This window comes from Lepidochelys kempii, chromosome 3 (genome assembly GCF_965140285.1).
Source record: "Lepidochelys kempii isolate rLepKem1 chromosome 3, rLepKem1.hap1, whole genome shotgun sequence".
NCBI classification, from domain to species: domain Eukaryota; kingdom Metazoa; phylum Chordata; order Testudines; family Cheloniidae; genus Lepidochelys; species Lepidochelys kempii.
The window spans coordinates 114,566,623-114,593,307 of record NC_136382.1 but is presented as its reverse complement, the minus strand read 5'-3'; the positions used below and the strand labels follow the sequence as shown (position 1 = coordinate 114,593,307).

The 26,685-nt window shown below is 41.2% G+C and overlaps 2 protein-coding genes across 2 annotated transcripts; both read left to right on the top strand.

The window, feature by feature from the left end:
• The first annotated feature begins 7,555 nt into the window (after window positions 1–7,555).
• NUP43 (nucleoporin 43) lies at window positions 7,556–24,057 on the top strand. The gene is made up of 8 exons (XM_073337614.2): window positions 7,556–7,846; window positions 9,069–9,191; window positions 9,472–9,549; window positions 12,183–12,363; window positions 15,255–15,390; window positions 16,145–16,296; window positions 19,624–19,746; window positions 22,865–24,057. The coding sequence occupies exons 1-8, from the start codon at window positions 7,727–7,729 to the stop codon at window positions 23,074–23,076; spliced, it is 1,125 nt and encodes a 374-aa protein (XP_073193715.1). The 5' UTR covers window positions 7,556–7,726; the 3' UTR covers window positions 23,077–24,057.
• A 98-nt stretch (window positions 24,058–24,155) lies between these two features.
• On the top strand, window positions 24,156–26,685 carry LOC140909109 (uncharacterized). The gene is made up of 2 exons (XM_073337616.2): window positions 24,156–25,482; window positions 26,070–26,685. Exons 1-2 carry the CDS (start codon window positions 24,909–24,911, stop codon window positions 26,588–26,590), a joined length of 1,095 nt encoding a protein of 364 aa, XP_073193717.2. The 5' UTR covers window positions 24,156–24,908; the 3' UTR covers window positions 26,591–26,685.

Sequence of the window (26,685 nt, the reverse complement as noted above, 5' to 3'; positions counted from 1 at the left end):
CCCAGAACCACCCGCGACAATGTTTTAGCCCCATCAGAGTGCTCCATTGTGAGTGCTCTGGACAGCACTCTCAGATGCCCGATTGTTTGCCATTGCTCTGACGCTGGGAGGGGCGCTTACAGGGTTGGCTTCAGGGAGCTAAAATCAACAAAGGGGGTGGCTTTACATCAAGGAGTATTTCAGGCAGGACTTCACGGAGGGTTCCAATAAGAAATGGTGCACCTAAGTTATTGTCGTTATTGGAACAAGAAGGTTAGCCTGGCCTCTGATTGATACATGGCTAGATTTACCTCGCTGCACCTTCTCTGTAAGTGACTGCAGTGTGATCTAGAAGAATGAGTCCCCTAGACAGGGGAGGGGGGGAAGCAAATGAGTACAAAACAAATCTGGTCTATTTCTTGTTTTGATCCACTCCATCTATCTTTTACATCTTTGGCTGGCAGCAGACGGTGCAGAAGGACTGCATGCCATCCACATCTCATGGCTGCTCGGCAGAAGATGGTACAGTACAACTGCTAGCAGTCCGTATCGCCTGCCCGCTCACCATAAGACGGTTCAATAGGACTGACTGCAGGACTAAAGAGAATGACCCGCTCAAGTCACTCCAAATTTAGTCCCTGCGCCCATGTCTGCCCAGGCGCTCCTGATCGACCTCACAGAGGCGACCAGGAGCACCTCAGACATGACGATGACGGCTAGCAGTCGTACTGTACCGTCTGCTGCCACAAGGCAAGGGGTTGCTGCTACTGTGTAGCAATGCCGTACCGCGTCTGCCAGCACCCAGGAGACATAGGGTGACGGTTACCTGAGCGGGCTCCATGCTTGCCGTGGTATGGCGTCTGCACAGGTAACTCAGGAAAAAAGGCGCGAAATGATTGTCTGCCCTTGCTTTCACGGGGGGAGGGAGGGAACGGGGGCCTGACGATATGTACCCAGAACCACCCGCGACAATGTTTTAGCCCCATCAGGCATTGGGATATCAACCCAGAATTCCAATGGGCAGCGGAGACTGCGGGAACTGTGGGATAGCTACCCACAGTGCAACGCTCCGGAAGTCGACGCTTGCCTCGGTCCTGTGGAAGCGCTCCGCCGAGTTAATGCACTTAATGCACTTAGAGCATTTTCTGTGGGGACACACACACTCGAATATATAAAACCGATTTCTAAAAAACTGACTTCTATAAATTCGACCTAATTTCGTAGTGTAGACATACCCTCAATGACATACAAAAATCGACATTAAATTGGACTGCACAATTAGGAAATGCCAAATTTACATTGGACCAAGCTCTGAAGTCTTAGGCTATGGCTACATTGCAGAGCTAACAGCAGTGCAGCTGCACCGAAGTAAAGGTCCTAATAATAGGTTTAATATTAAAAGGAAAAAGAAAGAAGAGAGGTACAACTGGTTAAAAGAACAATACACAGACAAATGACTTTTAGTGTTCACAGTTCAGGATCAGAGTAGTGATGGAATGAACTGCTGGTTTGTAAAAATCTCTCTGGAATCATCCCAACAGGTCAGAATCCAAATTTAGATGTTTAGTTTAGATGTAAAGTCTGTTAAAGTCTTTACATGCATTATCCAGGACATTCCAAATAGTTATTTGGAAGATCTCCATTTTACCATGTATACTTTCCCTGTTCAAAATTTAAGCAGATGAGAGATGACAGGATTAGGCTTGGGGCTTTTCTTTTATAGCTCTTCTAGCAGGCTGACATGCCTCGTTGTCACAGCAGGCGGTGTCAACCTTTGCTTTGAAGATGATCTTCTATTTCCTATGCATACACAGGTAAACTAGTTACACTCATTAACGTATTAACATAAGGCAAATAACAGAGATAGTTAAACTGAAGACAATGTAGATAATATTATTAAAAAGAAAAGGAGTACTTGTGGCACCTTAGCGACTAACCCATTTATTTGAGCATAAGCTCACGAAAGCTTATGCTCAAATAAATTGGTTAGTCTCTAAGGTGCCACTCGTACTCCTTTTCTTTTTACAGATACAGACTAACACGGCTGCTACTCTGAAACCTGTCATAATATTATTAGTTTTCCTGCAGTATCTTACATTTTGATCTTAAAGTTAACTGGACACAGTCCCATACATAATTAAGGCAATTAAGACATCAAAGGAAATTAGCATCTACAAACTAATCTGGTTACATTGTTAAACTTCTAACTAGATGAAGTGAGCTGTAGCTCATGAAAGCTTATGCTCAAATAAATTTGTTAGTCTCTAAGGTGCCACAAGTACTCCTGTTCTTTTTGTAGATACAGGTAAACACAAATGAATACTCTTAGCATCTATCCATGATTTCTGTTACCACAAATAAATGAGTTGATGATTGCTAGTCTAGTACATCTCTTTGAAATTCTCATGCAAGTAGATTGCCTTGATTACAATTATAATGCCTTCTGTTAAATGCTTATGGGTCATACACAGGTTGGCTGGTCTGTCAGTGTCACAATATTGTAAAGGGTAATTCAAGGCGGAGTGGCCTGTTAATACTTCTGCACTCATAGGACAAAAAGAGGGGGTTAATGAGTGGGTTACAGATTGTTGACATATCTTCACTGCTACAATGATCAATACCTACCACCCCACATTGGAACCCAGACGAGGTATCTTCAAACAACTACAACCCATACTCGATGGGGACCCCATCATGAAAGATATCTTTCCTGAACTCCCACTTTTGGCCTTCAAACAACTTCCCAACCTTTCCAAGATCATCACCAGAAGCAAGCTCCCCACACACCAGGACACACCAATTCAAAGTAGCTTCAGACCCTGCCAGGACAACAGATGCAAAACCTGCAGACATATCTCCACTGGCATAGTGATCAACACCCCAGACACCTCAGCTTTCAAGATCCAGGGGGGAGGGATAACTCAGTGGTTTGAGCACTGGCCTGCTAAACCCAGGGTTGTGAGTTCAATCATTGAGGGGGCCAGTTAGGGATCTGGGGCAAAAATTGGGAATTGGTCCTGCTTTGAGCAGTGGTTTGGACTAGATGACCTCCTGAGGTCCCTTCCAACCCTGATATTCTATGATTCTACCTATGCCTACTAAAACATGTGGTATACCTCATCTAGTGCACTAACTGCCCCAACAACTATGTGGGTGAAACCATACAAACACTATGATCTCAAATTAACTCACACAGGAAAATGATAACATACAAAAATACCCTATCATCTATGGGTGAACGCTTTTCACAAAGCTATCACTCCATATCTGACCTCTCCAGCCTCATCCTCAAAGGAAACCTTCACAACACTTTCAAAAGATGAGCCTGGGAGCTTAAATTCATTACACTGCTGGATGCTGAAAATCATGTATGGAACAGAGACACTGGATTTATGGTTTATTACAACAATCTGTAATCCACTAACCCCTTCTTTTGTCCTGTGACTGCAGAGGTCTTAACAGGTAAGGCCACTGTACCTTGAATAGTCCCTTACAATGTGTGCTAACTACTTATGCTAAACAATCTGTTCCACCTTGCATTTTGCTGTGATGCTGGGAGTTCCTTTCCCAGACCTGAAGAAGAGCTCTGAGCTGCTCGAAAGCTTGCCTCTGTCTCCAGCAGAAGTTGTTCCAATAAAAGACATTACTTCACTTCCCTTGTCTTTTTCATATCCTTGGGACCAACACAGCTACAACTACACTACATATAGAACGTATATTATTCAAAAAATATTACAGAACCGTTCCAAATCTGTCACAATACTCACATTTATCATGTTGCCAAACTATTCTTGAGGAATGCAAGTGAGAGAAGGGATATGGTGATTTTAATTGTTTACAACTCAACTAAACCTGAATGGAATTCCATGGGACAAAGAGAAGGCAGTTCTCTAGGCCAACAGCTTTTTGCATGCAGAATTTTCAGAGACCTGTTGCAAACAAGTGAGATGTTAGAGCTTCTCCAAAAAAGGTTTTAGTAAATTTTTATAATAATGGAAAGTGTTAGACAACCAAAATCAAGGTGTTGCTACCAGCTTCCCCTATAATTATGTACATATCCCAGAAAATGTTTGGTAACTACATTCAGTAAACAGAAAAACAGAATACATTTTATGCCAATATTCTTTGTAAAGAACCAGAATGCATTCAAGTCCTTCTCTTTCTCTTAAACAAATGAATACACTGCCACTTACTACCCTCTGCCTTTCCTCCCAAAAACCCTTGGACATAAGTTATTTAAATGAAGACCACATCTTCATGAAGCAAAGAAATAACCATAAATACAGAAAAAATAACAATTTTTTTTGACTCCATGGATTTAGCAGGAATGAGACTAGGATTGCCAACTTTCCAGAACTGTCCTGGAGTCGCCAAGAATTAAAGTTTAATCTTTAATTAAAGATCATGTCATATGATGAAACCTCCAAGAATACATACAATCAAAATTGGCAACCCTAAATAAGATATTAACAGTAAAACAGTTTGTGTACTCCAGAGTCCTCCAGACTGTTTGAAGTTTGACTACATGATTTGTAGAACCTACATTGTCCCCTCCAGAGCAGCTGTGTTTTGAAGCCTCATACTGACCTTTGTCATAAGTGCTAAAAGAGCTGTCTCAACATATTTATCCTAGCATTGATTGTGACCTGAAGGACTGTTGATAGTGACTTAATGTTAGAACTGCTGGCCTTGTCCTACAGCAGTGGTCATCAACTGGTCGATTGCAATTGACTGGTCGATCCTGGGGACTCTCCCAGTCGATTGCGATCTCCAATGGTGTAGCGGGGCTGCCACTAAAGCAGGCTTGCTCCCTGCCTGCCCCAGCCCCATGCCACTCCCAGAAGTGGCCAGAGCGGCCCCGGGGGACGAAGGGGTAGGGTGGGTCTGGGTGTGCTGCTCCTGCCCCCAGCAGCTCCGATTGGCTGGGAATGGGGACCTGTGGCCAATAGGAGCTGAGGGGTGGTGCCGGCAGAGAGGGGCAGTGCGCGGAGCCATGTGTCCCACCAGGAGCCACAGTGGCGCATCAGCCCCTTCCGGGAGCGGCGTGGGGCTGGGGCAGGCAGGAAGCTGGCCTTAGCCTCGCTGCACCGCCAACCGGGAGCAGCCTGCAGTAAGTGCTGCCCAGCGGGAGGCCACACCCCAGCCCCCTCCCGGAACCAGCACCCCAAACCCCCTCCTGCACCCCCTGCCCCAGCCCTGACCCTCCTCCCAGAGCCAGCACCCTATACCCCCTCCTGCACCCTGAACCCCCTCCTGTACCCAAACCCCGGCACCAGACCTGACCCCCTCTCAGAGCCAGGATCCCACCCCCCCTCCTGTACCCCAACACTCTGCCCCAGCCCAGAGCCCCCCTCCTGCATTCAAACAACCTCCAAGGGCGGGGTAGATCCTGGTTTGTCCTTAAATTCAAAAAGTGATCTTGGGTGTAAAGAGGTTGCAGACCACTGACCTACAGTATGTTACATGGTAGCAGTCCACCTTTTGGGACCCATGAGCTCGCTGTGTGATGCTGTGACCAAAAAAGCTAATGCAATCCTGGGATGCATAAACAGGGGAACATAAAAACATAAGAATGGCCATATTGGGTCAGACCAAAAGTCCATCTAGCCCAGTATCCTGTCTTCCAACAGTGGCCAATACCAGGTGCTGTAGAGGGAATGAACAAACAGGTAATCATGAAGTGATACATCCTCTGTTGCCCATTCCTGGCTTCTAGCAAACAGAGGCTAGGGACACCATCCCTGCACATCCTGACTAATAGCCATTAATGAACCTACTCACCATGAATTTATCTAATTCTTTTTTAACCCTGTTATAGTCTTGGACTTCACAACATCCTCTGGCAAAGAGTTCCACAGGTTGACTGTGCGTTGTGTGAAGAAATACTTCCTTTTGTTTGTTTTAAACCTGCTGCTTATTAATTTCATTTGGTGATCCCTAGTTATGTTATGGTTAATTTAATTATGTTATGGTTTAATTTAATGGTTAATTTAATTTTATGGTTAATTTAATTATGTTATGGTTAATGTTAATTTCATTTGGTGATCCCTAGTTGTGTTATGAGAAGGATTAAATAATACTTAATTATTTACTTTCTCCACACCAGTCATGATTTTATAGACCTCTATCATATCCACCCTTAGTCATCTCTTTTCCCAGCTGAAAAGTCCCCAGACTTATTAATCTCTGCTCATATGGAAGCCATTCCATACCCCTGATCATTTTTGTTGCCCTTTTCCAATTCCAGTATATCTTTTTTTAGATGGATTGATCACATCTACACACATCATTCAACATGTGAGCATACCATGAATTTATATATGATATTTTCTACCTTATTATCAATCACTTTTTTAATGATTCCCAACATTCTGTTAGCTTTTTTGACTGCCGCTGCACATTGAGTGGATGTTTTTAGAGAACTATCCTCGACTCCAAGATCTCTTTCTTGAATAGTCAGAGCTAATTTAAATCCCATCATTTTATATGTATAGTTGGGATTGTGTTTTCCAATGTGCATTACTTTGTATTTATCAACATTGAATTTCATCTGCCATTTTGTTGTCCAGTCACCCAGTTTTGTGAGATCCCTTTGTAACTCTCCACAGTCTGCTTTGGACTTAACTCAATTAGGAAGAGGGAGGTTATTTTACCTTTATATTTGGTAGTGGTGTGACTGCTGATGGAATACTGTGCCCAGTTCCACTGCGCACAGTTCAAGAAGGATGTTGATAAATTGGAGAAGCTTCAAAGGAGAGCTGCAAGAATGATTAAAGGATTAGAAAACATGCCTTTTAGTGATAGTCTCAAAGAGCTTAATCTATTTAGTTTAACAAACAGAAGGTTAACCGGTGACTTGATTGAAGTCTCCAAGTGTATACATGGGGAACAAATATTTAATAATGAGCTCTTCAGACTAGCAGAGAAACGTATAACATGATCTAATGGCTAGAAGTTGAATCCAGACAAATTCAAACAGGAAATAAGGTGTAAATTTTTAACACTGAGTGTAATTAACTATAGTCCGCAATTAGCAAAGATCATGGTGGATTCTCCATCATTGGATATTTTCCAAAGGGATATTCTCTAGGAATTATTTTGAAGAAGTTCTATGGCTGTTTTATACAGGAGGTCAGACTAGATCATAATGGTCCCTTCTGGCCTTGGAATAATTTAGTATGATAACAGTGTTGGACTTCGTAGTGCTAAGCTCTGTCTGCATTGTTGACCTTTACACCAACGCACTCTTCTGAAAATGTTGACCTGACAGTTGAAGTGCAGATGTGAAACCGGCCCTTCCTTTTTCTCCAAGGGCTATCTATGCTTTTCTCTCATGAAGTGTTGGGTATTACTGGCTAATCAGCAGGTCCAGCTCTGGCACCCTACACCGTAAATGTGGACAGCGGGGATCCTGTTTGAGATTTTTGTGCAGCCCTGTTTGGGTTTGGATGCGCTATCAGTGCAAAGTGACACAGGCGCACGAACCTGCCTCGGGAAGCAGGCAGGACTGACAGCGCGGCCCCGCCCCCAGGCAACGTTTCATCTCCCCCCACCCCAGCAGTTCCCGCCCGCGTCTGAGCGCAGCCGCCACCGCGGAGGAGGTTTGTCCTTCCGCTGCCGCCGTCTACCGGGCGGCTTCAGCCAATCCGCGAGACTGTTTGGGGAGGAAGAGGCGGGAGCCCAGCGGGGTGCTGCGGTCGAAGCTGGTTACCGCTCCGTAGGGCTGGTGTCTCTCGCTGCTGCCGTCATGGAGGATTTTTCCGCCAAGTTCGTGTCCCAGAAGATCAGTAAGACTCGCTGGCGGCCGGTGCCCGCTGCCGCCCTGCAGCCGCCCGAGCTCTTCGCTACCGGCTCCTGGGACAACGAGGTACCGGCCCCGGGGCAGCCCCGCGCGCTGCGCCCCCAAATCCCCTCCCGCCCCGGCTCGTGCTGCTGCCGCGCCCCTGCCCGTGTGGCCGGGCCCCAGTTCCTGTGGCCGTTACGCGAACGTGTGGCTCGCTCGGCTCCGCCTGGCTCGCGCCCTTTATTGCCCCCCCCCCGGGCAGGCTGAGAGGCGGCCGAGCGGCGCGAGTGTGTAACAGCGGTACAAGCCGCGGGGTGCTGCGCCTCGTGCTGCGGCGGTGCCCAGCGGGTCCCCCACCCTCAGAGCTGTGCCCGGACCCTCCGCCTCACCACGCTGCGGCGGGGCGCGGGCGCTGGCGCTGGCGCTGCCTCTGGTGCTGAAGCGCTGGGACCTCCTCGAAGCCTCCTGCGCCGGGGCCGGCGTGGTTCTCTGTGTATTTTCAGGTTTCAGAGTAGCAACCGCGTTAGTCTGTATCCGCAAAAAGAAAAGGAGGACTTGTGCCACCTTAGAGGCTAACAGATGTATTTGAGCATAAGCTTTCGTGAGCTACAGCTCACTTCATCGGATGCATTCAGTATTTTCAATTCCTGGTAGGTTGAACAGAGACGTTCATCTTTCTCAGTTCAATAAATTGAGCACCATACATCGAGTTGTGTGAGGTTTTAAGAACTAAGTTCCTGGTTTCTCTTCATGAAGGCTAAAGCTCCTTGCTGGACACTGTGTGTTTGTTTCTTTGCCTAGTTCCACGACCAAAAATTCCTCTTCCTTTTGGTGTGTGCTGGTTGATTGGCTCTCTTCTCCTTAGAGAGAGCTGCATTTAATTGGTTATGTAGATTCCATTAATTGCTTAGCATTTTGCAGGATTAATAAGCTGTGTAAGTACAAAAAATTATGGTATGTTAATTTTCTCCAGGTGCTTTGAATGTATTTAATCTACCTCTATGAAAATACATCAGCTTGTTTATTTTCCCAAGGTAGTCTCTTTGGGAAGAGAGAAAAAGTTGAGCTGACTTATTGTTTCTGGCGTAGCTGTAGATGTGTTTGTTGGTCCCAGGATATTCGAGAGAGAAGGTGGATGAGGTAATATCTTTTATTGGACCAACTTGCTCAAAAAGACAAGCTTGTTTCTTTTACCAACAGAATTTAGTCCAATAAAAATGTTCTCACCCACCTTGTCTCAGCTGACTTATTGACAAGAGTGTCTTAGAATATTTTAAAATAAGCTAGCTTCACTCTTGTCATACAGGAAAACAAGATCTCTGTTTGGTCTGTTGGAGACTTTGGAAGTTTGGGCCCCAATGGGGAGTATCAAGGAGAACCACAGCTGTTATGCGATATCAGACACCATGGTGATGTTATGGACATGCAGGTAAAATAGTTATATTCAATGGCTGTTGTTTTTCTTTTTTTAATAAGGATTTAACACCACTTTTTAAGAAAATTTTAAGTATCAATAGAATATCAGAATATTGAGAATGAAATAATTTCTTCCTGGGGGTTATTGTGTAAATCAATTTCCAAACATCAGTTTTTGCATGTGTACATTCTGAGATTATCTAACAATGAGTAAGACTGCTGCAAATTCAAATCACTTGTGTTTCTGTGATAATGTCCTCAAACTGTAGCAAGCTTAAAATATTTCTTCTTAGTTTTTTGACCAGGAAAGAATTGTAGCTGCTTCATCAACAGGAAATGTAACAATTTTCCGTCACCATCAAAATAATCAGGTAAATAACTTGCTGTAGACATAACTTGCACTTGGTTTCAGCTGCTCCTTGCTTATAGTACAAATCATTTCAGTGTTAACAGAGACATGACTTCTCAGAACTATCAAAACGTGAAGCAAATGAACTCATGAGTACTAAAATCTGTAAAGCAAGAATTAGGCTAATTTTTAAAATATGGAGAATAGTCAGATAGTACTTATATAAATGGACCTGTGGTAACAACTGGGCTTACACATTTACCTAAATTGTTAACTTTATTGTAGAAAGTATGCATACGTTCATAAGAGATTGCAATAACCCATAATAACAAATGGTAATAGGAAAAGATATAAAAAGCAGATAGCATAACTAAATTAGTCTAAACAAAAAGGACAAGTTAACAAGTATAATTTTAACACAATCTTTGAATTATGTTCAACACAGAATGTAAAGCCAAAAGTTGTTAATCCAAAAATGGTGTGTCAAATACTAAGTCTAATTAATAAACAAAATAATGAGGGAATGGGGTATTCCACCGATTGTTCCCTTTTTGGGTCATTAAAAGAGAATTTTTTGTGTGGAAAAAACAAAAATAAAAACAGATGACAGCAACTGGAGCAAGCTCCACCATCATGGCTGTCACCCCCAACTGTCTTCTGCACTCTGGAACTTTTTTGTCCTAAACCTGAGTGATGTTCTGATCAGACCAAGCCAAAGAGAAGAATACTGATGACAACACCACCTCACTCAGTTCTAGCTGAATCCCAAACCCTACCTAGAATGAAATGGGATTGGACTTTGACAACCGCTGCAGCTCACCTCAATTAACCTCTTCTTTTTTCCCTGAAAGTTTTGGACTTGAACAACAGCAGCAACGACAGTTCAGACCATTTTAACCAGCTTCTTTTCTTTTCCCCCAAAAGGGAAGTTATTACAGTTTTTAATACCATATAAGAGACTGTCAAAGAAGGGGGTTTTCCTTTCTCCAGTTAAAAGGAAAGGGAGCAAGAAAGCTTGTTAAAATAAAATCCTTACTTAATACTTTACATTTCAAATGCTTTAACTGTTTTTCTGTCTCATGTATCTTTTAATAAAAGGTTAAAAGGATTTTTAATGGTGTGTTTGCCATGGTACTAAGCTGGTGTATGTATACCAAAACTCCAGGCCTTGTTTAGTACTGTTCGGTGTTGAATAGTGACTGGGTCATGTTAACATCTTTGGGCCCTTTATTTCATCTAAACCATCCAGCGGACCTTACGGTTGTCTGACAGATGACTCATGTAGGATTATATGAAGAGCCATGTTCTAGACCAGGAGCGGGCAAACTTTTTGGCCTGAGGGCCACATTGGGTTTCAGAAATTGTATGGAGGGCAGGTTAGAGGTGGCTGTGCTGCCCCCCACCACCCCATCCAACCCCCCATTCAACCCCCCACCCCCGTTCCCCGACACCATCCACACCCCCGCCCCCTGACCACCACCTCGAACTCCCCTGCCCTCTATCCAACACCCCCGGCCCCTTACCGCAGAGCACTGGTGGCTGGCTGCCCAGAGCGTTGCACTGGTGTAGTGTAGTAAATTGCTCTCCATAACTGCTATCAGTAGCACATTCCTACATGGAGCACTACACTAGATACACCGGCAGAATGGCGTGCTGAGGCTGCGGGGCAAGGGCCCGGGCTAGACTCCTGGGCCAGGAGCTCAGAGGCTGGGCAGGAGGGTTCCACGGGATGTAGTTTGCCCATCTCTGTTCTAGACAGACTCCTTCCTTTCATGAATATGTCGGCAAATAGTCTGTTCATTGAATGTTTATGCATATATAAAAGTTACAATGGTATGTTACTTGATTTGTGTAGTAGTTGCCATACTTCTGAAAGAATATTGGCCTATTTGTTGTTTTTTGTTTGTTTTGTTTTTAAAGAGAACATGTATGAGTCTAGAACTTAGATATAACCTGAATTTATAAAGCAAGTACACACTTAGCTAAACAGGATGTTTCGTAACTGTTGGATTTATTTCCTGATGAACATGCTGTCTGATAGAAAGACAGGCAATATCTGAGAACTCTACAGTTCCACCCGTAAATTAACTTTCAGTATTTGTTTTACTTTATTGTGTAGTTCTGAGAACAACTAAATGAGAGAGGGTTTTTTGGCAATAAATTGACTTCTTTACTGCCATAAACCAATTATTTGATCTCAAAAGTCTATGCTCAGTATCCAGACCTCATGAAGACCCTATATCCCTGATAAATATCACTGTGTTGAAATACATGTCTCTGATCATAAAAATAAATATGTAAATAGATTCCGTTTCTTGTCTGGCAGGATTCTTACGCTTTCTAGAGCTATTGCTATTCAACATGTCTCTGTTAGGAAGCTCCAGTGATGGAGCTGAGAAGAGAGCTTGGTCTGGTCCATCATGCCCAGAAGGATAGTGGCTGCAATGCAGGGTTGTGCATTGGGGATTAAAGGGGAATGACAGATCTGATCTGTAATGATGTGAACAACCCTTGAAATAATGTAGTGTGTGCCCTGGTTGTATCAGAACTAGTTTCTGATCCAACTTCTTTAAATATTTCAGAAGCTTTGGTCTCTAACAGCGTCACAGGATTGTTGGTTAGTACTATTGATAAATTCTCCTCTTTACTTCTTAGACTTTATCTGTAAACCAACAATGGGAGAGGGCCCATTACCATGTGGATCCAGATACCCCTTTCTATGGTGGAGCATCATGTACAGGGGTCATCTGCAACAACCCAGAAATTGTCACTGTTGGAGAAGATGGTCGAATAAATCTTTTCAGAGCTGACCACAGGGAGGCTGTGAGAACTATAGGTAGGCCAAATAATCCTTTTTAACAAATGTGGTCTAAAGAATTTCAGTCTCTACTCATCAGGTGACAGTCCAAAAATGTAGGAATGTTTTTTGTTTTATGTCTACCTAAAGGAACACTATAAATTAAAAAAATTAGCTTCTGGTACTATATTGGTCCTTCAGTTCTCTTGCCATTTTCTCTGGTTTTGCAATTACATTTTCTGTCTGTGGGGAAAACCCCATTCACACAAAAGAAACAACCATATAAGAAGTGAAATTTACAAAGTAAACAAACTGAAAAATAAACGTTTCTCTAATCTTTCTGTTACAGTAATATTGAGTAAGTCCCCCACTTAAATGGTATCTAAAAATATTTTCAGGGGTTTTTTTTGTTAAGTTGATAACATTCTTTTACTTCCCAGGCAGTTCCAGCTGGACGTGGTATGTTTCACTTTTTATCTGAAATTGCACTGTTAAACAGCTGTTGTGATTCACCCCAGATATAGTTGCATTTTTGGTAGATGAAGGAATCCAAACTATAATGAGTAAGCTAATGGGCAAAGTGTTTTGGGATCGTCTTATGTGAAAGACACTATAGAAATATACAAGATGTATCCTAAAAATATGTGATGGGGATGGTAATGTTCCGTTGGGAATTCCTGTAAGAGATTTTTAATCTCTTCTAGACCGAGAATTCTATTTCTGTCTCTGCTATGGAACACGAGACAGGGTGACGATTTATAACAGACATCGTATTAAATGTGTAATTGTTTTGTTCAGATGATTTAACCCACATAAATTCTGCACACTTAAAAAAATCTTACTGTTAAAAAAAACTGAAATATAGATATAGGATTATTTACCACTAATTCCTAATAAAAGGGGAATTTACTGTTTAGCTAATATGTCCAATATATGCTAAATAGTAAAGTGCTAAATTATGACAATTTGCAGTAAGTTCTGCTGCAGGGCATGCACTTAATATACATCAGAACACAAAAGGGAATAATAGGGAAATAGAAATAAAAGGGAAATAGTTTTTTATAAAGAGACAGAGTATGTGGGGAAAAGAAATAATGTGCCAGAATGTATTTTTTGTTTAGATTGTATGGACAAATTTCCTTGTCAGTGAAACTTGTCTTAAGTGACACTCAGTGGATGAGCAAAACTTGCTTCTCTAGTATGGATAGGGGAAATGAGAGGATATATCGGAATGGTCTCAAGATGGGGTTCCCTATAAGAAATAGCCTTCAGTGAAATTTCAAAGTGAAATACACACTAAATTAATATGCAATTGAAGTTGAACTTAATAAACTTCAATTGGGCAACTGTGCTAACTGCTGTTCTAATTTATTTATGAATAAGCACATTGTTCAGGAATGTAATTCCTCTCTATTTCTGATTGAATAGATTGCAAAGCTACTATCTTCAGAAGAAAAACTAGAGGGGAAGTCTATGTAAATATATAAAAGGCAGATATTAAGTCATGCTAAAAGGGTGCAAACTTTCTAAATTCTTCTTGTAGTTAGTATATGCTGAAGTTTTAATGGAATTGGCCTTTCCTGTGTTTGTGCAGTATGCACAAACTGTAGTCTAGTTCACTTTTAAAGAATATTCTCTGGTTGTCTACTCTCAGCTGAACACAAAAGAACACATTCATTTAAATGCATGCTTAACATGATAGCTATACAATTCAGGTAATCTCCATAAAAGAAAAACAGGGATACCTCCTGAAGAATTTTTGTTTCATCTTAAGCATGAATTAACAAGTACAATGCAAAAGCATCTAAAAAGGAGACCAGTACACGTTTTATACACAATATTCCATTACAGTAAAAAACAAAGTATGAGCAATACAGAAAACATAAGTTAATAAGGACACATAGCGTAAGTCAGTCAATTAAGGCACTGTCTTCTAAACTCCAAAAGAGTGACCAAATGCTGCTAGATTTGGCTTTCATCTCTGAAGGTAAATGATGGTATTCGTAAAGTACTCTTGAAATATTTTAATGAAAAACAAATATTTTTAACCCTAACTATGGGGTTAACAATAGTGGGCGGTGCTGTTGTAGAGAAGACCTATTGAAGGACAGATGACCTGCTGGATGGGCATCCTGTAGGTGGTGGTGATTGAATAATAAGTCACCTATTGGTAAAGATTGATGAAATGGCACTGAAATCCTTTTGTAGACAGCTGTTTAATTTATCATAGTAGCTGGAGTTGTGGCTCTTATGGAACACAGAATCACACTATGAAAAGCTTCACAGCCTCCAGTTGTGAAACAATGGACTTGGGATATACAATATATCCTTTTTGAAAAGGTCTGTTGCAAAGCAATGGCGCATGCCACAAACACTGACTAAATGACTTCCTTTTGTCAACCACTTGTAGTAAATCTTCCCAAGTCAAAAATTAGATCTGATTCTTCTAAAATAATTCAATTTATAAAGCACAGACCAATAACCTGACTGTCAGTAACAAACTAGATGGTCTGTAGAACATGCATATCTTTTCCTATGTACCTTCAAGTATTACTTAATTTTTTGTAAACCCAGTAAAAATAAAATTAAAAATCTGGTTCAATAACTTTGTTTAAACAAACTCATAGTAGGGAATTCAGGTTAGGGAAATGGCTTCCTCGATAGACTTCGGGAGATGGTGTATCAATACAAACACATTGTGGACATAGAGGAAGCTAGAGCATATTGGAAAACTCTATTATATATAAAGGGGGAGGAAGGATGTTCTTAGCAGTGAGTTTCAAGAGCAGCTGCTTTGAAAACTGGTGAAGTTTAATCTGCAGACCATGGGTTTTTGACAGATAAAATGAAAATAGATGTTAATAATGCAAGCACTTAGTTTGAAACATTCGTTGTTTAATCAATATTTTCCTAATCTCTTCCTCTCGCAGAAAACGCAGATAGCAGTACACTCCATGCAGTGACTTTCCTTCGCACAACTGAGATTTTGACAGTAAATTCAATTGGACAGTTAAAAATATGGGACTTCAGACAGCAAAGAAACGAGCCATCTCAAATATTTTCCTTGTAAGCTTTTTATTTTCAGCTTGTATTTTCCAGTAAAGACATCTTAAACAAGAAAACAAAATCTATTGCATATAAATCTCTTGGACTATACTTTCTTGATAACAGGTGATACATAATTGAATTTGGATATTGTAATTGGAGAACTGCAGTGTTTACATCTATAGAAATTTTTCTCCCATCTCCTCTGAATACAGTAGATTTCTGGTTAGGAAAACCGCATTGTGTAACACTTGGTACTTTTAGCCTTCAGAGTGCTTTATGAACACTAATTCCCTGTGCTTTGTGAGGTAGGTAAGAAATTGAAATATAGGGCCTGATCAGAATCCCACTGATGTCAATGGAGAATCAGGCTTATCTAGTGGGTGAGTGACTAAAACTCCCTTTGCAGCCTATTGTGTGTTAGAATTGGAATTAGGAATGGATGTGTAACAACCCTTTGTAAATATAAGTTTATCTGTACTTGTTACCACAAAGCACCCTTACACTTCTAGTGAAATATTTATTAAGCTTTTGTAGGTGGTCAATAATAAACCACAAGGTACAGAGCCTGGTGCCTCTCTAATTAGTGGTCAATAACTTAATAAAAAAAACAAGTTCCAGTGGGTGTTAAATTGTTCTAGCCTCAGTAGTAAGATACTCCTGGTAATTATACATCAAAATTGGTAATTATATTAATTATGATCAACAGTATAATACTTTCGGAGGGAAAAATGGTTTGAACAGGAAATTATTTTTGTTTTCCCCCTCTTCACAGGACAGGTGACAGAATTCCACTACACTGTGTTGACAGGCATCCCAACCAGCAGCATATTGTAGCTACAGGTGGCCAAGATGGAATGTTGAGTATCTGGGATGTTAGACAAGGCAGCATGCCAGTGTCCCTGCTCAATGCTCATGAAGCTGAAAGTAAGAACCTAAAGAGAAACAGATATTGTATCTCCAAATCTTGTCCAGAAATATTTAAACACTGCTTTTTTGTGTTATAGCTACTAAATGTGCGTTCATCGACACAGTTTGCTTCCAGGCTTATTCTTTGTCTAACAGGAGCTGGTTAATGTTGTATGTTATGGCTAACTAAAAGTCTAGTCAATCAAGAAATAGAATTGAGCAAGTGGTTTGTGTTTTGTCTAACGCATCTTATAATGCCTTTAAACATATATTGCTCTGTGTGTTTCTATAAGAATTGCATATTGGTGGTCCTTTGCTCGTGTAACATCTATTAACATTTGATAGGAATCACATAAGCACCGAGCGCAGGATTATAGTAACTGACAAATTTGAAAATGTGCAACTGAGTCAAGAGAGAAACTTAAAAAAATAGTTTCTAAAAATATTCTTTGGGATAGGTTTTTTTCGTTCGTTTTTGTGGTTGGGATGTACCCTCAAATGATGAAACATAACCACTTCTACTGGCAATTCTGAGAGCATTAACTATGAGGGAGTAGCTCTTTTTCACAACATTGTGCTGGAAATATTCCTTGAGAGTTGCAGAAATGTATTTAAAGATTTGGGGTAAAATTTTCAAAAGCACCTACGTCATTTAAGATCATAAGTCCCATTGACTTTCAGTGGGACGGAAGATTTTTTGAGAACGTTGCCTTTTACGTCTAAATGTCAACTTAGTTTATGGCAGAGGTTCTCAAACTGTGGTCCATTCAGGTGGTTTGCAGATAGTTCCCTCGAAGGTGCGCGCCTGGGCGGCCACACAAGAGAATGAAGGACCACCCACCTAATTAGTGGAGCTGTGCAGGTGTGGCTCCACTAATTAGGTGTCTGGACCCTGGAAAAGAAGTACATGTGAGGTGGCAGCCTTGGGAGGAATAGGGGGTAAGTGGCAGGGGGAAGTGGGGTAAGAAGAGAGGGGTGGGGGGAATTAGGGACTTGCAGGGCTGTGGCGGCCAGAGGAAGAGGTGACTTTCCCCAGCCCCAGGGCTGCAGCTGCCAGGGAGAGATGGCCCTCCTTTGTTTGTAGAACAAAACAAACATTAATTATTGTTGTTTTTTTTAAATATAGCGCTTTTTCCAAAGTGCTTTACAATAGCTAATGGTACAAATAACATTTAGAAAGATCATTAAGTGGTCTGCCGAGACCCTCAGCAATTTTCAAGTGGTCCGCGAAAAAGAAAAGTTTGAGAACCACTGACTTACAGGGGAAAATGTACACTTATTACACTCAGCTTCTTAATTTGAATAGGGTGAGGCAGGGGAAAAGCTACCAGTTTTCTGTATATCCATTGCATTGAATGTATAACTTTGCCCAAAAATTCACACTAACCATAACTTTGGGGGCTTGCTTATTGATATATTAGCCAGGTTCTAGCTGTGGGTAGAGTGATGCATGTGATATTAAATCTACTGGCTAATCAAATTGCATGCTGTCAAGTATGGGAGACGGATACAAAAGTGTTGATGAGTCGGAGGGTACGGTCAGGTTGGTCTATGCTGCTCCAACAGCCCTCTTGGGGGCAATAAGTAAAGAGGGAGTTAGTGTGCAGATTGTGAAAGTATCAGGTTTATGCCTGTGCACCTTTTAGAAAGACAGTAGTCCAGTTCTTGGCTTCTGATGGTCCACCCCACAGAAGCCTACTAGCATCTTTTAGCAGATGACAGAACGAGGAGTAATGGTCTCAAGTTGCAGTGGGGGAGGTTTAGATTGGATATTAGGAAAAACTTTTTCACTATGAGGGTGGTGCAACACTGGAATGCGTTACCTAGGGAGGTGGTAGAATCTCCTTCCTTAGAGGTTTTTAAGGTCAGGCTTGACAAAGCCCTGGCTGGGATGATTTAACTGGGAATTGGTCCTGCTTCGAGCAGGGGGTTGGACTAGATGACCTTCTGGGGTCCCTTCCAACCCTGATATTCTATGATTCTATGATCTCTTCCACAACTCCATCTGAGCTACAGCAAGTACTGGCTAGATAACCTGGCTCTGGTGGTCTTTGTCTTACCACTGATCTCAATAACAAGAAAAGATTATGCAAGTATAGTAGCGTTATTTCTCGCTTACATCTGCCCTGTCCTGGCATTCATTAACTTGCACTGGATTTCCCCCATTGGTGCAAACTAATGAGATTTTACTGTATCTTGCATTTGTTTTCTAACATTTCATGTGTGACACTTCATGAAAGTTGATACAATAGTATGGGTTCTCTTCTAATACAAATGGGTTTTAAAATATATTCCACTTTTAAGTAAGCAAATTGAATTTTGGTGTGGCAGGACACAGGTAACTTAAACATTAAGGTGAATGGAGGAAAGTATACAGTCTTATGAAGTGTATATAGCTTAGTTAATGCATTCCTATTTTTGTGTCCTTTCCCCTTCTTGTTTGTTTTTTGTCTATCTAAATTTAGATTGTAAATTCTTCGAGACGGGGACCTTTTTGCCTTGTTTTATGAGGCACCTAGCACATTGCTGGGAGTAGAATAGATGATTCAACTTCAGATAGGAGAAGAGACCCACAAAACCAGGGGAAACAGTGAAACTGGGTATACATGATGCACAATGTAAACCAGGGAGAAAATTCTTTAGTCTTTCAAATAAAGTAATCTCAGGTTTCAGAGTAGCAGCCGTGTTAGTCTGTATTCGCAAAAAGAAAAGGAGTACTTGTGGCACCTTAGAGACTAACCAATTTATTTGAGCATAAGCTTTCGTGAGCTACAGCATCCGATGAAGTGAGCTGTAGCTCACGAAAGCTTATGCTCAAATAAAGTAATCTCAGATATTATTTAGAACAGTGACAGTTAAAAGTTGAGTCAGTTATGGAGGTTAAGGCCAGAAGGAATCTCAAATCATTTGGCCTGACCTCCTGTATGGCACAGGCTATCAACACCACCCAGCAACCGTTAAACCCAACAATTGAAATTAGACCAAAGTATTACAGCTCCGAGGAGGCCAAGTTGTTGATGTGCCACAGGCAGAGAATAGGAGGGACTGAGGTGCACCAGTGCCTCTGCAATGACCGAGAAATGATTGCAAAAGAAGTGGGGGTTTTGTGTATGGGTTGTGTGGTTTTAATTTTGTTTTGTGTTTTGGTTTGGTGGGTGTTAAGACAGAATGGAAGCTCTATAGACAGTTTAGTTCATCTCCAGTACATTGAGTGAGGAGTTACACTGAACACCTTGATTTGGAATTTCCTTGTTTTCTTGGAGAATCAAACTCTTTGATATTATTTTAATATAGATTTGTTTATATAATCATGGGTAATAAACATGAATTGCTTGACTTTTGTAGTGTGGGAAGTTCACTTCCATCCTTCCAACCCAGATCACCTATTTACATGTTCTGAAGATGGCTCTCTTTGGCATTGGGATACCTCCACAGATGTATCAGAAAAGCCATCTTTTTTCCATCAAGGTAAGTATTTTTGATGCAAATTTCCTTTTAGGAAGGTGAAGATCTTAGGCTGAGTTCGTGCAGAGTAGTTAATTAATTGGCTTGAGGGCACTATTCCGTACTCTGATCATTTATATTGAGGGCTGTTGAAGATGGGAGTATGATTATTTCTTATTAGAAAGAGATGGTCTTAGTGGTCCTCTTCAAGAGAATTTCAGGGCTTTCACTTGTTTCCTTAAATATTACCTCATATCCGATGTGAGTGCACTCACCAACAATGGGTCAAGGGGCACACCTAGAATTTTCACAGCTAAATCCAGTTCACTTTCCAAAAATCATAGCTTTATTGATTTGGAAGGGCACTAAATGCCATATAACTGCATATATCCTTGAGGGAGACTTAAAGAATGGTATGGATAAGATTCTGGAATACTGTAATAAGGACATAAGGAAACTGAACTATGAATAAGGGAATTGTCTGTCTTTTAACTGGACAAATATATTAGAGACTAAATGGAAGACTTTTTATATACCTGTTGAAGGAAATGTCTTGTCTAATAAACTAGACAAATAGGGCTGCCAAGTGATTAAAAAACTTAATCGCGCTATTAAACAATAATAATATATCGTTTATTTAAATATTTTTGGATGTTTTCTACATTTTCAAATGTAATAATTTCAATTACAACACAGAATACAAAGTGTACAGTGCTCACTTTATATTTTTTATTACAAATATTTGCACTGTAAAAAGAAATATTTTTCAATTCACCTCATACAAGTACTGTAGTGCAGTCTCTTTAGTGTGAAAGTTGAACTTACAAATGTAGAATTATGTACAAAAAAAGGCATTCAAAAATAGAACAATGGAAAACTTCAGAGCCTATAAGTCCACTCAGCCCTACTTCTTATTCAGCCAATCGCTAAAAGAAACAAGTTCATTTACATTTATGGGAGGTAATGTTTCCTCCTTCTTATTTACAGCGTCACCTGAAAGTGAGAACAGGCATTCACATGTAGCCAGCAATCGCAAGATATTTACATGCCAGATGCACTAAAGATTCATCATATCCCGTCATGGTTCAACCACCATTCCAGAGGACATGCTGATGACACTCATTAAAATGTGTTAATTAAATTTGTGACTGAACTCCTTGGGGGAGTGTCCTGCGGTTTTACCCACATTCCCCCATATATTTCATGTTCTAGCAGTCTCGGATGATGACCCAGTACATGTTTGTTTTAAGAACTTTCACTGCAGATTTGACAAAACGTAAAGATGATATCAATGTGAAATTTCTAAAGATAGATACAGCACTCGACCTAAGGCTTAAGAATCTCAAGTGTCTTCCAAAATCTGAGAGGGACGAGGTGTGTAGCATGATTTCAGAAGTCTTAAAAGAGAACACTCGGATGCGGAAACTACAGAACCCGAACCACCAAAAAAGAAAAACCTTCTGCCGGTGGCATCTGATTCAGATGATGAAAATGAACGTGCGTTGGTCCACACCGCTTTGGATCGTTATCGAGCACAGTCTGTCATCGGCATGGATGCATGTCCTCTGGAATGGTGGTTGAAGCATGATGGGACATGATGAATCTTTAGTGCATCTGGCATGTAAATATCTTGCGATTGCTGGCTACATGTGAATGCCTGTTCTCATTTTCAGGTGACATTGTAAATAAGAAGTAGGAAGCATTGCCTCCCATAAATGTAAACGAATGTTTCTCTTAGTGATTGGCTGAATAAGAAGTAGGGCTGAGTGGACTTGTAGGCGCTGAAGTTTTACATTGTTTTTGAGTGCAATTATGTAACAACAAAAAAATTACATTTGTAAGTTGCACTTTCACGATAGAGATCAAACTACAGTACATGTATGAGGTGAATTGAAAAATACTATTTCTTCATCATTTTTACAGTGAAAATATTTGTAATGAAAAATAATAGAAAGTGATCAGTGTACACTTTATATTCTGTGTTGTAATTGAAATCAATATATTGGAAAATGTAGAAAAAATCCAAAAATATTTAATACATTTAAATTGATATTCTGTTTAATAGTGTGATTAAAACTGCAATTATCATGATTAATTTTTTGAGTTAAGTGCATGAGTTAACTGCAATTAATCGACAGCCCTATAGACAAATCATTGTAGGGGAAAACATATTTTAATGAAAAATGAGACTTAATACTAAGAAGGTCAGATTCTGCTGCCTTCTGTTTTCATTCTTGTCCTCATTTCTGGAGTACAAAATTCCACCTCCATGTAGAAACAAAACTCACAACATAGTGTTGTTGTAAAATACACTGGAAATTTCTAGTACAAAACATTACTGTACCTAAAAATAGGGAAAATATTCAGATTTTCTTGTGAAGTAAATCCTCCTCTCTCCTGGGCTCAGAGGTTTGAGGGATTTCTATATCAGGGAAAGCTGATATAACTGAGACTAAATAATAAATCTAGTTGCACTCTGCTTCTCAGTTGTACCAGGTTTGCCTATTACATACCCTGGATTCTAAACAAATAGTTTTTCCCTCAGTCTATCTCTTCCTCCAATCTTAATCTTGTAATGAAATCATAATTCTGATTTTGTGAAATTTGTGACTGTTTCTTTCCATAGCAAAGTCAAAACCAGCTGTATCCTATGTAAAGGATAAGCAGGAAATTTGGGGGGGGTGGGGAGTATGGGATGGGATGATTTGGATCAGTATCTTAAACACAAATCTAAAGCAGCAATAAACATAGGAAAATACCTTCTAAGCAAACTTCTTTCAAACTGAAATCAAGCTTGGATCTGTGCAAGTTAGTTAATCAGGAGGTTAATATGTTATTTCTCATTGTACCCTAGGAAGGTGATTCCTTACTGTTATGATGGCATTAGCTCTCAGTTGAGGGGAGATCTGGTAAAAAGCTAGTAAAAACTAGCTATTCTGACTGACTTCTGTCAGTTAAATAATGCAAAATATTTTTTGGTCCACTGGAGACTCATCTAAGCCCATCAAATCAATTCAATCTGAAACGCAGACTTTGGTATTCCACCATTTTCGCTGAATGCTTAATATGCCACCCCAATCCTGAATTAAAGTAAATAAAATCAAAGCTAACTGGTTCTTTTTTTTGTTTGTTTTTTGTTTAGGTGGAAGAAGTACTACACTGCTATCACACACTGCTAACCAGTCTGTAATAAGTGCCTGGCTAAGCAACAATCCTACCAAGGACCGCATGGAGATCACCAATTTAGTTCCAAATCAGACATTATCTGTGAATAGCTTGGATGTTTTAGGACCCTGTCTAGTATGTGGTACTGATGCAGAAGCCATTTATGTTAACAGGCACCTTTTTGCTTGAATATACTTTGAAGCGACACTCTTAAGTAGTTTAACTACCTTGAGAACTAGCAGGAAAGGTCCTGAGGATTCCAATTTTTTAAAAATGAAATCTTTTACAGAAGCCTGTAACATAGGGGCCTTTAATGCAGTCCTAGTAATGCAGAGGGAAAACAAGCTATATAAGGCTCTTGAGAACTGTTCCATCACCATTGATGCTTATGCATCCAGTGAATGAAATAGCATTTACCATATGTTATGTAAGTGCACCCTTCTTTATTGCCCACTACCTTTTGCATTTCTTATTTGGCAAGCAAAAAAAAACAATCAGTAGGGAAATAAATTGTATTTTAAATGGTCTAAGGGTGTTATGATAGCTTTGAAGTCCCTTAATGTTCATGCTACTGTAATAACACTAAAGTATTCATTCAAGGCCAAAATTTAGGATTCTTATGTTCTTTTAAAGAAGAAATATTACTTTTTTTTATTTGAAATTTTTATATTTAAAGATCCCCAGACACTATTAGAAATGCAATTGTTATGCTGGTGCATGACAACTAGAAAGGGAAACAGAGTTAAGTGAAATGCAAAAAGGACTGTTTTAAATGGTGAATGGTTAAGTCCCATAAGAGTCTAAAAATCTTGAAGCTGTAGTAATCTAAGACAATGCTAACAACACTGATATAGGCACGTTAAAATTTGATGTGGACATTGTGCCTGTACACTTCTGATTTGTTGAAAAAATTGTTTATAAGTTAGTCTTTATGGGTGCTGGACAGACATCTGACAAGCATTATCCTATTAAGGTTAATTTCATATGATAAACAATTTTTGACAAAGCTTTAGTCATGAATTTTGTCCAAATTAATGGAGTACTAAATCTAAGTGTTACCCAACAGCTATCATAAAAACGCCTAACTTTTCAATATTATTATTCAATACTAGCTTTTGTAACAAGGAGCCCTTTCTACAATGTTTTTAATAAATATTTTTTCCACCAGAATTTTGATTACTCGTTCTTATGCCTTAGCTTTTATTATAAAGTGAAAGATAATTTTGAATGGCCATTTTGTAGGAGGCGAAACAACTTATTTTTGGCTTAGTTTGGTGTTACAATTGACTGATAGAAGTTGATCTTAATATGCACCATGCCCACTTTAAGGTCCCACAATGTGGTTCCACACTGGAACCATGGGCCTCCTGCACAAATTACCTTGTGGGATTGGGACCTTAGTTATTATGCCCTAATAGCTTGACTTCTCTCATGTGTAGAGCACCCTCTAATCCCATTGCAGTCCAATCAGTCCATGAGTACACTAGAATATCTTCATCTGGATACAATGGTGAGTAGCTAGCCTTTCAGCTACAAAATGCACAGTCTGAGTGATTGCGTGGCTGGTAAGACTACAGGACAGGAAGTCACACAATCTGAGTTCTAGTCTGCTCATTTGCCTTGTGGCTCTGGGAAAGTCATTCTTCTTTGCAATTTTATTTCTAAGCCCTGGTCTACACTAGGACTTTAGGTCGAATTTAGCAGCGTTAAATCGATTTAAACCTGCACCCGTCCACACAATGAAGCCCTTTTTTTCGACTTAACAGGCTCTTAAAATCGATTTCCTTACTCCACCCCTGACAAGTGGATTAGCGCTTAAATCGACGTTGCCGGCTCGAATTTGGGGTACTGTGGACACAATTCGATGGTATTGGCCTCCGGGAGCTATCCCAGAGTGCTCCATTCTGACCGCTCTGGACAGCACTCTCAACTCAGATGCACTGGCCAGGTAGACAGGAAAAGAACCGCGAACTTTTGAATCTCATTTCCTGTTTGGCCAGCGTGGCAAGCTGCAGGTGACCATGCAGAGCTCATCAGCACAGGTGACCATGATGGAGTCCCAGAATCGCAAAAGAGCTCCAGCATGGACCGAACGGGAGGTACGGGATCTGATCGCTGTATGGGGAGAGGAATCCGTGCTATCAGAACTCCGTTCCAGTTTTCGAAATGCCAAAACCTTTGTGAAAATCTCCCAGGGCATGAAGGACAGAGGCCATAACAGGGACCCGAAGCAGTGCCGCGTGAAACTGAAGGAGCTGAGGCAAGCCTACCAGAAAACCAGAGAGGCGAACAGCGGCTCTGGGTCAGAGCCCCAAACATGCCGCTTCTATGATGAGCTGCATGCCATTTTAGGGGGTTCAGCCACCACTACCCCAGCCGTGTTGTTTGACTCCTTCAATGGAGATGGAGGCAACACGGAAGTAGGTTTTGGGGACGAAGAAGATGAGGAGGTTGTAGATAGCTCACAGCAAGCAAGCGGAGAAACCGGTTTTCCCGACAGCCAGGAACTGTTTCTCACCCTAGACCTGGAGCCAGTACCCCCCGAACCCACCCAAGGCTGCCTCCTGGACCCAGCAGGCGGAGAAGGGACCTCTGGTGAGTGTACCTTTTAAAATGCTATACATGGTTTAAAAGCAAGCATGTGAAAGGATTACTTTGCCCTGGCATTTGCGGTTCTCCTAGATGTAGTCCTAAAGCCTTTGAAAAGGTTTCTGGGGAGGGCAGCCTTATTTCGTCCTTCATGGTAGGACACTTTACCACTCCAGGCCAGTAACACGTACTCGGGAATCACTGTAGAACAAAGCATTGCAGTGTATGTTTGCTGGCATTCAACCAAAATCCGTTCTTTATCTCTCTGTGTTATCCTCAGGAGAGTGAGATATAATTCATGGTCACCTGGTTGAAATAGAGTGCTTTTCTTCAGGGGACACTCAGAGGAGCCCATTCCTGCTGGGCTGTTTGCCTGTGGCTAAACAGAAATGTTCCCCGCTGTTAGCCACAGGGAGGGGGGAAGGTTGAGGGGGTAGTCACGCGGTGGGAGGAGGCAAAATGCGACCTTGTAACGAAAGCACATGTGCTATGTATGTAATGTTAACAGCAAGGTTTACCCTGAAAGAGTGTAGCGACTGTTTTATAAAATGTGTCTTTTTAAATACCGCTGTCCCTTTTTTTTTCTCCACCAGCTGCATGTGTTTCAATGATCACAGGATCTTCTCCTTCCCAGAGGCTAGTGAAGCTTAGAAAGAAAAAAAAACGCACTCGCGATGAAATGTTCTCCGAGCTCATGCTGTCCTCCCACACTGACAGAGCACAGACGAATGCGTGGAGGCAAATAATGTCAGAGTGCAGGAAAGCACAAAATGACCGGGAGGAGAGGTGGCGGGCTGAAGAGAGTAAGTGGCGGGCTGAAGACAGGACTGAAGCTCAAATGTGGCGGCAGCGTGATGAGAGGAGGCAGGATTCAATGCTGAGGCTGCTGCAGGACCAAACCAGTATGCTCCAGTGTATGGTTGAGCTGCAGCAAAGGCAGCTGGAGCACAGACTGCCACTGCTGCCCCTCTGTAACCAACCGCCCTCCTCCCCAAGTTCCATAGCCTCCACACCCAGATGCCCAAGAACGCGGTGGGGGGGCCTCCGGCCAACCAGCCACTCCACCACAGAGGATTGCCCAAAAAAAAGAAGGCTGTCATTCAATAAATTTTAAAGTTGTCAACTTTTAAAGTGTTGTGTGGCATTTTCCTTCCCTCCTCCACCACCCCTCCTGGGCTACCTTGGTAGTCATCTCCCAATTTGTGTGAT